A 12,311-nucleotide genomic window follows, 5' to 3' on the forward strand; every position below is an offset into this window, starting at 1 on the left:
GGTATATACTAACCCCTCATGGTGATCCTCGCGGTGATCACGAATTTGCAGTGGTAGGATGACACCTCTTTCGGATGTGGTGGTAGGAGGACACCAAAGTAGTGCTAGGTTGAACTTGCTATGATCATGCATGCTTACTAATGCTCTTCTGCTCCATTGCTTGCTCCTAGAGTTCTTCATTGCTTGTTGTTGTGTGTTCCAATGCTTATTGCTTGAACTTATTGCTCGTTTGCACAGCCAGGGCAAGTGGTATGTGGTGTTCGAAGGTAGGGTTCCAGGGGTTTACAGTTCATGAAAAGCTTGCAACAAACAAGTTTCAGGGTACAACGACAACAACCACAGAGGAGGGTTTAAGACTAGGCAGACGACAGAAGATGCTTACTCCAAGTATGTGCGAGAGCATTCATGCAACAACGTTGAGGTTGGCAAGGTGGATCGACTGTTAGGGCTGAAGAACTTCATCATCTTCGTCCAGTTCATCGTCAGAGCACTGTTGTGGCGTTGGTGTGCTCGATGTGATCGTGTGTAAGGTGTAGTAGTATTGATAAGCTCATCAGGTAGGATACAAGGTGAGCATAACTCTATGCTCATACATAACCAAACAATGTGCTCCTGTGTGAGCACATACAATGCGAGCAACCAAACTGATGCGTAAAGGCATCGTTACGATGTAGGAGAAGAACATGCAGGCAACCAAATTAAATGCAGTGTTGATTTTTGAACTGCATTTGCTCAACCAGGCCCAACTCCGAAATAAGTATGTAAATGGACGAGAAATGATGCAGGTAACGAAACAAGTCCAAATATTTTCCCGTTCCCTCACCGCTGGCAGCTGACAACGAGGCGGCGACCAAGGAAGCTCTTTTGCGCGGCATGTGGCGCATGTCACGTACGGGCTGGTGAACGGCGGTGGTCAAGGGGGAGGAAGGAAGCCGTTGTTGCTGCCTCTGTGATTCACGTTCCCTCTCCGCGTGCGTGTGTCCGTCCATCTTTTTTTTTTGCATGGTAATACATGTCTCATTCATATCATAAAGATCAAATTACAAGTCACGTAAAGACCGACATGACAAAACTGAAAAGATAGCTTGCTAAGCTTGACACCAACGTCCGTCACTTGCCTCCGGCACCACCACAGGAGCCACCAAAGAAAAAAATGTCGGATCACCTCCTCACCCGAGCTCGACGCGGCTCCATCGCTGATATGCAGCTTTGCGGACCTCCAAAGTGGCTCACCAAAGATGAAGCCATTGCCCTTGAACGAATCGGACCGGGGCAACACCCCGGACACGCTATCGAACTCAAGATCTAAGACTCCACAACGACTAAGACACCGAAGTAGGAAACCATACCTGCCATCCATCAACCACGAACTCAGCACACGTTCTGTCTTCCAGATGTCGTCGATGCAGATCACAATCTGCATCTGCTCCCGAACTACCTTCCAAGCTTCGCGCCGACGCTGGAGCAGACGTCGTCGCAACGGCGGAGCCCGAGGACACAAGTCCACCACAAGGATGCCGTCGCCGCCACGATATTCCCGCTTGAACAGACTGGTTCCCAAATCCATCACCGAGCAAAGAGACGATCGCCTCGCCGGAGAAGAACCTGGAGCTTCTTTATTCAGCATCGCCGTCGCCGCCGTCGAAGCCAAGACGTCGGGCGATCTAAAAACCTAGGCTATTAGGGCTCTAAACCTAAAGCAAAAACGATCCGCACGCACGGGATCCGGCGACCCCCCTCACGACCGACGACCAAGAGGTCGCCGGCGGAGGAGAGCAACCGGAAAACGGCGCCGGAAAGATGGCTCTCTTGGCGGCGGCGGCTAGGTTTTGGTCGCTAGCCAAACCCGCCCCCCACGAAAAGAGATACGCTATTTCCGGTCCCGGAGAACGTGGCCAGGCCACCAAACAGGGCGGGCGCATCCCGTACGTTGTTGTACTTGTATTTGGTATTTTGCCGGTGCCCGCGGAGTTCCTCTGGAATCTTTCTTTCTTGCCCCGGACGTCAAGGGATGGATCCAGCCAGCCAGACAGCTCGTTGTAGGATTCGCCGCCTGCGTCTCTCTCTCTCCGCTGCGCTGTTTGTCCAGCGGTTGAGGGGCGCCATATGCACGTTCTAGAAAGAGAGGAGCCAGGCGAACATGAGAATATACTCCTCCATCTTCTTGGGACACAAGTCAGGAATCAGCCAGTAGTACTGTTTTTACCACGTCGGCAGTGCGTTCGTCTGCCGTATGACCGGCCTTTCACTGCCTTTCGCGTAAGTGGAATTACAATTTAAAACTTGGGGAGAAATGAAAAATCCAAACTGAAAACTTTGGAAAAAATGACAAGTCTGGAGGCGGCTGTTCCACAGCGACAGCGCGGATGCGACGACTGGCCCGGACGAACCATGAACCGACGTGTCGCCGTCGGGGGTTCGCGACAGTGGGCAGGCAGGATCGATCCCTCTCGCGCTAGCCGTCGGTCCGATAGAAAGGGAGGAGGGAGGGAGAGAACGGGCGTTGGGCGAGGCCGCTTTAGCATGCCAACCACGTGTGTCTACCTCAGGTCCGGAACTGACGACCCATGTTCCTTCCGCCCGGGCCCACCCACCAGTCACACCAACCCCCCGCCGCACCGCCACCAACACGGCGCCAACCACGGGAGGAAAAAGTGTAGACGCGTACCCGCAGCATATAAGCAGTTCACGGGCGAGGCGGACGAGGTGGCCATTTCTTTTCTTCTATACAGCTCCTGCTAGTAGTACGTTCCAGGATCGCCGGAGCCCCGGAGGAATACCAAAGCGTAGGGGAGGAGGGAGAGAGAAGGAGAGATGAGGTGGACGGCGTTCGCGTGGGAGAGCGCGTCCCGGGCCTTCAACAACCGCCCCACCTTCACCGGCCTCGTCGTCGTCCTCGCCGCAAGGTCCCTCCTGCTTCCTTTCCCTTTCTCCGCCCGCTAATTTCCCCCCTCCCTCTTTGCGCTGGCGCTTGGGGATTTCGATCGGATCTGCTGCCACTGCATACCTCGCGTGGCCGCTAGACTGCAGCAGCATTTTCGCGGTCGACGCAAATGTTGGGCACGAATTTTTGGAGCGTCCTGTCATTTTTCTCGGGTTTTCTTTTCTTTGTTCAGAAAAAAAGAAGATAATATTCGATGCCTTCATCGTTTCGTTCGGGGATCCCGCTATAGAAATATTCGGTGGTTGCTGCGGTTTCTCATCCTCTGAGCCGCCGAAACTCTTGTCTCAGTTCGATATCGCCTTGGGTATTAACGGGATTCAGAGCTCACCTAATAGCTCTACCTAGATCGATTCTCCATCAGAGGGTATCTCTGTTTTACCAGATTTCAGAATGCTAGAAAATGAGGGGGAAAATATAAGGATAGAGTCATGAAATGGGAAGAAAATAGTTAAACTCATCCTTCTCCCCACCTGTTTCGACCGGGCCCTCGTTTTCCAGCTACTTCTCGAATCTCATGTGTCCCCTACATCGCTGTGGACCTCGTATGCCTGCTGAATATTCTTGCCATGGTCCATGTGGCCAACAAGAAGAAAAATTGCCCTTGATTTCTTCGTCTTGGTTTCAGTATTTTGTTAATACCAATTGTGTGTATTCTCTATAAAACAATACTTGGAATATTTAAGAGCGGGGTCGTGAATACATTATGATTTGGTGAGTTGGTGCCATGTGCTGATTGCCATTTTATATTTGGCATTGGACTGCTAGGCAAATGCTGGACTTATTGAATAATACATTTCTTCAATGTGATTTTCTTGGTTAATGATTCGGCTGCAACATGCTTTTTATTTGTTCTCTGCAATGTCTAAAAAAATTCTAAATAAATGTTAGTATTATGCTAATTTTGAGTGTATGAAAGAACTAAATTAAAGAGGTCCCTTGTCTAAGTAGTCTTGGGCTGTGATTGATCCAATGCCATCACAAAATGCGTATTTTGTGCAAAGCTGCAAGGCATGGACTTCTCCTGCTATGAGGTATACAGAAGTGCAGCTGTTAAAAATGACATTGGTAGCTTCATAGAAGAAGACGCCAATGGTAGATGATTGGGCTATAGGATTAATTTTCTGAGCATATATGATTGTCCTTGTCTTTGCAGAGACCGGGCACACTCCCTCTTTTCAGGAAAAATGGATATTGTCCTTGTCTTGTTCAATTTTAACATTTCCGTTGTTTGCAGCGATGTAATTCAATCACAACTTAAAGAATATTTTTCAGTAAGCGGTGCCTTCGATGTAAAACACACTGATGATGTTCCTTGAAAAGAATTACTTCTGTAAACTCCTAAATGTTTTGTATTACTAGAACATCTATCTTATTATAATTTTTTAATTAAGGGCGGCTTCAACGTAGAACACACAAATGAGGTCATTTAAGATGGCTGAATAATTCCAAGAACTTATAAATGTTTTGCATTGCTAGAACAGCTGTCCTATTTGCAAACCTGCTGATTTTTGGTCTGCTGAATTTGCAGTAGTGGAGGAGGCCTCGTCGCATATGCGGACTCTCAGCCGGACCAGCCCCAAGGATTTAAAAAGAAGAAAGTAGTGGTTCTTGGAACTGGCTGGGCTGGCACCACATTCCTGAGGAATCTTGATAGCAAACTGTACGATGTCCAGGTCATTTCACCTCGGAACTACTTTGCATTCACACCCTTGCTCCCAAGTGTTACCTGTGGAACAGTAGAACCAAGGAGCGTTGTTGAGCCAATCCGTAGGATTCTGGAGAAGGTATGATTGCTTCCATAAATTTCAGGGAACTTGTTGAACAATAGAACCTTTACTTCTTTCACAACCTCCTGAATGCCATGTACTCGAAATACTGGAATGGTTTGTTTTCGCGATGGTACAACAAAATTCCTGACCTTGCTCATCTTGCTCAAGACCTATCTTGAATCCCAATAGTGAAGTTCATTATCTACAAGTTTGACCTGTTAGGGAATAGTCATATTTCATACTTGAACACTACATCCGTTCATAGCTCAGTCAGATGATTAATTATGTGCCAAATGAATTAACGTTCGTTCTTAATACTCTGACAGAAAGGTGGAGACTTCAAATTCTGGGAAGCAGAGTGCTTCAAGATTGATCCAGCAAACAAGAAGATTCACTGCCGCTCAAATATGGGGACAAATCTTGATGGAAATGGCGAGTTCTTAGTTGACTACGACTATCTGGTGGTAGCGGTTGGAGCTAGGTCTAACACATTCAATACTCCCGGTGTGACAGAGAATTGCCACTTTCTGAAGGTAAGCTTTCGTATGGTTTGTATGAAATAAATTTGCCTCCAGTTTTAGGTCCATAACTACATTAATCTGCTTTATTTATATACACGTCTGACAAAGGAATGAACCTGGTTCAAACCATTCAGTTATGTTGTGTAAGATTAATAGTTATGTTAGTCTTTTAAATGATCTTACTGCATTTTAGTTGTTTCTAAGCTTCTGCCCTTATCGCTCCATTCATATGGTCCTATTATATTCACAGGAAGTGGAAGATGCCCAAAAGATCCGAAGGAGTGTGATGGACTGCTTTGAGAAGGCAAGCCTCCCATACCTTAATGAAGAAGAGAGGAAGAAGAATCTTCACTTTGTTGTTGTGGGAGGTGGACCTACAGGTGTTGAATTTGCGGCAGAGTTGCATGATTTTGTTACTGAAGATCTATCCAAGCTCTATCCTTCTATTCAGCATCTTGTCAAGATATCACTGATCGAAGCTGCAGATCACATACTGACTATGTAAGGCCAAACCGGTCCTCTCTTACTTTTGATGCTTTATGAACTGAAAGTTCCTACCGCTTTACACTAGGTTGCCACCTTTTTGCTCATGTAATCTACCCCCAACAGTATGGAAACACATCATCACCTCATATATGACGTAACATTACTTCCTAGGCTAACAAAATAACAATTGTTTCTTCACTGAAAAAGGTTCGACAAGAGAATTACCAACTTTGCTGAGGACAAGTTTGGAAGGGACGGCATTGATGTAAAAACTGGATATAAAGTTGTGAAGGTTTCTAAGGATGCAATTACCATGCAAAATCCAGCTACTGGCGATATTGCAGTTCCTTACGGAATGGCTGTCTGGTCCACTGGTATTGGGACCCGCCCATTCGTTGTGGACTTCATGAAACAAATTGGCCAGGTATATAGACCTTTTTCTTTTGGAGTTGGCTATGTATCCTTCTGTCAGTTCAGCTAGCCAATGAATCATTTCTCTGCATATACAGGCTAATCGTCGTGTCCTCGCTACTGATGAATGGCTAAGGGTGCGTGAATGTGATGATGTTTATGCAGTAGGTGACTGTGCTACCATAAACCAGCGGAGAGTAATGGTAAGCAATATCATTTGTTATGTGTTCCTTTTGGTGCTGTGATTCTCCCCTATTTTCCATGTGGATAGAAAAGGGTTTTCTTCTCAAACCCCTATGTGCCATTTAACTAGTAGTAAAATTCTTGAGATTATCTTCATTGTATATGTAGTAGATGAGGATTCACATAAATGCTACAAACATATTTGATATGTATTGTTGAATACTTTCGCTAGGATACTTGAACTGCTATATTAGCTGTTTAGACTCATCCAGTGCTACCGTATCCATATCCTTTTTTGGTGCATTATAGCTACATGTCAATACATCATAGTGACTTTGTTGATCATTTGCGAATTGTATTTGGTACCATTCAGGAATTTATGTTCTTGGTGTCTAATGCTTGCAGGAGGACATCTCAGAAATATTCAGAGTTGCAGACAAAGATAAATCTGGAACCTTGACTGTGAAAGAAATCCAAGACATCCTGGAGGATATCTACGTGAGATATCCGCAAGTAAAACTATACATGAAGAGCAAGCAACTGAACGGAATTGCAGATTTAATAAGAACTGGCAAAGGTGACACCGAAAAGGAATCTGTAGAGCTGAACATTGAAGAGTTTAAGAAGGCTCTTTCACTCGTGGATTCACAAGTCAAGAATCTACCTGCAACAGCTCAGGTTTCCCTTTTTTTGTCTATTGGAATTTTACAATGCACAAAGTTCCAAAGCAACCACTTGAGTTAAAATTCATCGCTTTTTTAGTTCTAACTAGTTTGTTCTGTCAGGTTGCTGCACAGCAAGGACAGTATCTTGCGACATGCTTTAACAAGATGCAGACTGCTGAACAAAATCCTGAAGGACCAATCCGCATTAGGGGAGAAGGCCGTCATCGTTTCAACCCCTTCAGGTGCTTTATTTTGCATCATTTGTCAGCTCATTTCTTTTCCTAATCATTTTGGTATCTTCATTCTGACAAGAATGCACTGTAGTTATTCATGTGAAGTAACTGCTAGCAATGATTATGTTGAATCCGGAAAGCAGTTGAAAAGAAAATTGAAGATCGAAATATGTCGATAACAGAATAATTTAGGCTGCTTGCACGTGCAACTGCTCATACCTGGTTGCCTTATTTTCTTTCTTGTCTGTTGGCTGATACTATTGCTTTGCTGATTCCTCCAGGTACAGGCATTTAGGCCAGTTTGCTCCACTAGGAGGGGAGCAAACTGCTGCACAGCTCCCGGGTGACTGGGTCTCCATTGGCCACAGCTCACAGTGGCTCTGGTATTCTGTCTACGCAACGTAAGTGTCTGTTTCCTTTTTGATGACGAGAAAGTCAGACTGCGCAATCACCTACCTTTGTATCTAACTTAACACTTGGTTTCCCCCTCCTCTTTTATATGAGTTCAGCAAACAAATAAGCTGGCGCACGAGGGCACTGGTGATATCTGACTGGGGCCGTCGCTTCATCTTCGGTAGGGACTCGAGCGGCATATAGTCAAAGGAGATATGATTTTGCTTGCGGTATATACAGAGGCTAAGGCCAGTAGTGGTACCTTCCACCCAAGTCTGTTCTTGCAGATGCATATAATCTTTTTTGTCGGGGAAAGAATAAAAGTAACCCTGCATTTCCCTAGTGCTCCACGGAGAAAATTCCTTTGTACCTTTTTACTCTCGAGAGTTCTACTTCTGCGGCATGCGCAAACCCGCAGATTAATTTTGTAGTCCATTTACCACAAAGATGTGCAAAGGGCCAGTTTGGACCTGTTTTTGTTCTGAAAAATCCTGTTTGTGCGGAGGCCTGATTTTGTCATGCGAAATGCTGTTGATGTGGACACCAGATTTTGTGCTGTGAAACACTGTTTACGTGAATTATGTTTGTGACTAGCAAAACTTCTACTGGCTCTGCATGTTTCGGGCCTCGATCTGCCCTTTTTCCAAGTTCTGGTTAAGTGGGTGGTTTGTTGACTGGAGTACTAGTAAAGATGAAGAAAAGTTAAAGAGTGTTGTTTTGCAGTCGACGAATCTGGAGTGTTCCAGTCTATAAAGGTTTACGCTCTTGAGTTGTTCCAGTTCAAATATCCCCTTCGAAAACCCTGCTATCTGCGAAGGAGGTTTAGGTGGTTCTCATTATTTATTCACTGTTCTCATTATTTATTCACTGTTCTCATTATTTATTCACTGTTTAGTTGGTACTACATGGAACACAACCAACCGTTGGTGGATAAACAATTCCCCCGAATAAAGGGCAAACTGAATAGACGCAGTCCATAAGTTAAGGACCGCAATATCTGGTGAATGTTCACTGGGAAAGGTTGGTATTTACAAACGTTTTAGATGACGAGTTTAGTTCTATGGGGTTGGCAGTCAGAAACATGGGGTTGGCAGCCAGAAACGTATGGCAATTTTTGGGAATGTTCACCGGAAAGGTTGGTATTTGTAAACGTTTTAGATGACAAGTTTAGTTGTATGGGGTTGGCAGTCACAAACGTATTGCAATTTTTGGGAAGAGAAATTTTACGACAAAAACGGCAGGATTGCCATCTCGTACCATACCAGATAAAGTTGCCACACAAAAAAGTTAGCTGGTCATCCCCTCCCAGCTGACATTTGTCAGTTATCATTACCGTAAATTAATAAGACCCAAATTCGATCAATTCCCTCAAGCAAAATGGAAGCTTCACGGTTTTGCTGAAGGGAAAAGTATATTTTTCGTCCCTCTATTTTTTCAAAAGTATAGAAATGGTCCCTTAACTTCAAAACCAGCAAAACTCAGTCCCTCAACTATCAAAACCAGCAAAAGTTAGTCCCTCAACTATCAAAACCAGATAAGTTTAGTCCCTCGTGCGATTGTGGGTGGTTTTCTGCTAACATGGAGTGGTATACTGTAAAAACTGAGGAGCAGGGGAAGCTGTGCGTTGCCGAGGGCCCTTGTCGCGCTCCCCCACTCCGCCGTCTCGCCGGTGCACAAGCAGAGCAGTAGCACCAGGCGTCTGTCGAGCCGGCTGCGCCATATGCCTGTTAGACTTTGCCGATGGCGCGACCGTCCGGGTTCCACCCTGATGGACGCCGAGAGGTGGCTTGCAGCGCTGGCGTGATGTGGTCCGCTCGTAGTAGACACGCTGCACGTCGATGCACTCGCACGTACGCAGCAAACGCACCGGCCAGAAGCGCATCAGGAGAGCTTTGCTTTATACGCGACCTGATTGATGAGCTAGTACGGGGCTAGCTTTACACAACAATATCACAGCAGGAAGAACTACATTAGCTAGTACACCAGCGACGGACATTGCTCATCCCACTCGTCATGCCGCGTAGCCAGTTACTGAGCTGCCGTCGCTTATGGTGGCACCGCACTTCGTCCGGCCGAGTCGCCTGGAGCCTATTCGCTGCCCGCCGCCGGCGCTGTTGCGTGATGTCGGCTGCCATTAAGAATTAAAGTGAACAAAAATGGGTGGATGAGGTGGGCCCACACTAGCCAGCTAAGTCAAAACCACTTTCGTCCGAAGGAAACAACTCATTGTGACATGAGGGACTAAATTTATCCGGTTTTAAAAATTGAGGGACTGAAGGTTGCTGGTTTTCTAATTGAGGGTCCATTTCTATATTTTCGAAAGAATTGAGGGACGAAAAATATACTTCTCCCTTTGCTGAATGTTAGACTTTGTATTGTAACCTTATTATGTAATCCATACCATATTGGTATAGGACTTGTGTGTGAGAGAGATAGGCCACCCCATGGAGGGTTGAGCCAGTTTCTCCAAAACCTACGTTTTACATGGTATCGAGTCTAATCTAGATCCTCTACTCCACCCGCCGCCGCCGCACCACCAAAACCCTAAACCCTAGGGTTGCTGCTGCCGACGCCATGACCACTTCCGCTTCGGGCGCCGCCAGCTCCGGATCAATCCCCGCGTCGCTTGCCGCCCTCCCCTGGCTCCGTCGGTGCCTCAGTTCTTCGGCACCACCGCCGTCGGCTCTATGCTTTCAGCGCCGATCCCGCTCTCACTGCCCGCGACGGCCTCAGCACCAGTCGCGCCGCCGCCGCCTGTGATGCCCCCTCTGGATCCTCCTCGACACTCGCCGTCATTCTGGCAACCTCGGGGGAGGCGCTGCCCGCGGAGCCACCCGCGGCCTCGCTCACGGCACCACCCGCGGCCGTGATCCCGATCGTTCCCGCGCCGCCACCCGCGGCATCGGTCGCGGCTGTGGTTCCTGCTGCGGCTCCGCCGACTGCCGCCCCTGCTGCTGGCGTCATCACGCCTGTCGGGCCATTCCACTTCGACAACTTGATCGCCATCAGACTCACACCGGACAACTACCTATTCTGGCGCGCCAAGGTCCTACCGCTGCTCCGCAGCCGGCCTCTCCTAGGGTTTGCGGACGGTTCGCTAACATGGCCTCCGCAGATCATCCCTATCGTACACGGCCCGACCATTAACCCGGAACACCGTATGTGGGTGCAGCAGGACCAGGCGATCCTCTCTGCCATCCAGGGCTCCCTTGGCGACGGGATCGCTAGTCTCTGTCTCTTCGCCGCCACCTCCATGGACGCCTGGACGACCCTGGAGCACGCCTTTGCCCAGGTCTCTACCTCCCGCTCGATGGCCCTTCGCAGCGAGCTCGCCGACATTAAGAAGCTGGACTCCTCCACCACGACCTACTTCAACAAGATGAAGGTGTTGGCGGACACACTCACCTCTATCGGTCGGCCGCTCAGCCACGAGGAGTTTGCTGGCTTTGTCATCAAATGCCTCGACGCCGACTACGAAAATCTCGTCGAGGCTGTTCACAACGCCAAGCCAGTGATGCCCCCGCACGAGCACTACTCACGACTTCTCTTCACCGAGCAGCGCGTCAAGGCTCGTCGCTCCTCCGCCACCATCACATCCCAGCTGGCGGCCTTCTGGGCTTCTCGCGGCCAGCGTCCCCCTGCCCCGTCATCTAGCAAGCCTGCCCCGCCCCCTGCATCGACCTTGGGTGGGGGCCCTAACACTCGGGTGGTATGCCGGCTATGCGGTCGTGAACGCCATGTCGCCTCCAAGTGTCATCGCCGCTTTCAGAGGAGCTTCCTTGGCATCGGCAACGACGGCAAGGGCAACGAGCGCCAATTTTGTGATGGCAGACTTTGGTCCCCCCGCCGCAGCCCCGACCGCCCACATCGCCGCCAAGGGCAAGGACCCGCGTGTCGACCAGGGGTACACGCCATCCTATCCTGTTGATCCAGCCTGGTACATGGACACAGGTGCCACGGATCACATGACCAACGATCTCAACAAACTCTCCACCTACCAGCCCTACTACGGGCACGATCAGGTTCACACCGCCAATGGTGTAGGTATGCCCATCTCTCACATTGGCCAAGCATGTCTTTTAACTAGTCATCCCTCTAGGCAGCTCCAGCTTCGTAATGTTTTGCGGGTTCCCTCAGTGACTCGTAATCTTTTATCTGTCCTAAGCTCACCCTTGATAATCATCTCCTATGTGAATTTCACCCTTTAAATCTTTTTGTTAAGGACCGAGCAACCCGGGATGTTCTGCTTACTGGCCGCTTGAGCCAAGGCTTGTACCGTTTGGAGGATCCATCCGCCCCGTGCGTCTTCAGCGGTGTTCGTGTGTCACCTTCTCAGTGGCACTCTCGCTTTGGTCATCCTGCCACACCCATCGTTCGCCACATACTCCACCGCCATGAGCTGCCATTAGAGTATAGCAATAAAGAGATGTCCGTGTGTGATGCCTGTCAACAAGGCAAAAGTCATCAGCTACCTTTTGTTTCATCTACTAGAGAAGTAAAGAGTCCTCTTAAAATTGTGTTTTCTGATGTGTGGGGTCCAGCACAAACATCTGTTAGTGGTCACAACTACTATGTCAGTTTTGTTGATGCCTATAGTCGTTTCACATGACTTTCTCTTCTTAAGTGCAAATCTGATGTGTTTGATATATTTATTCAGTTTCAATTGCATGTTGAACGTCTACTCAAGCATAAAATTATCCATGTTC

General features: G+C 48.0%; 1 protein-coding gene across 1 annotated transcript; it reads left to right on the forward strand.

Annotated features, from left to right (window-relative positions):
- The first annotated feature begins 2,707 nt into the window (after nucleotides 1-2,707).
- Nucleotides 2,708-8,183, forward strand: LOC119336948 (external alternative NAD(P)H-ubiquinone oxidoreductase B2, mitochondrial-like). The gene is made up of 10 exons (XM_037609039.1): nucleotides 2,708-2,906; nucleotides 4,473-4,728; nucleotides 5,040-5,246; nucleotides 5,485-5,735; nucleotides 5,928-6,144; nucleotides 6,230-6,334; nucleotides 6,720-6,992; nucleotides 7,100-7,221; nucleotides 7,494-7,613; nucleotides 7,722-8,183. Exons 1-10 carry the CDS (start codon nucleotides 2,815-2,817, stop codon nucleotides 7,807-7,809), a joined length of 1,731 nt encoding a protein of 576 aa, XP_037464936.1. The 5' UTR covers nucleotides 2,708-2,814; the 3' UTR covers nucleotides 7,810-8,183.
- The last annotated feature ends 4,128 nt before the right edge of the window (nucleotides 8,184-12,311 follow it).

This window comes from Triticum dicoccoides, chromosome 7B (assembly GCF_002162155.2).
Source record: "Triticum dicoccoides isolate Atlit2015 ecotype Zavitan chromosome 7B, WEW_v2.0, whole genome shotgun sequence".
NCBI classification, from domain to species: Eukaryota; Viridiplantae; Streptophyta; class Magnoliopsida; order Poales; family Poaceae; genus Triticum; species Triticum dicoccoides.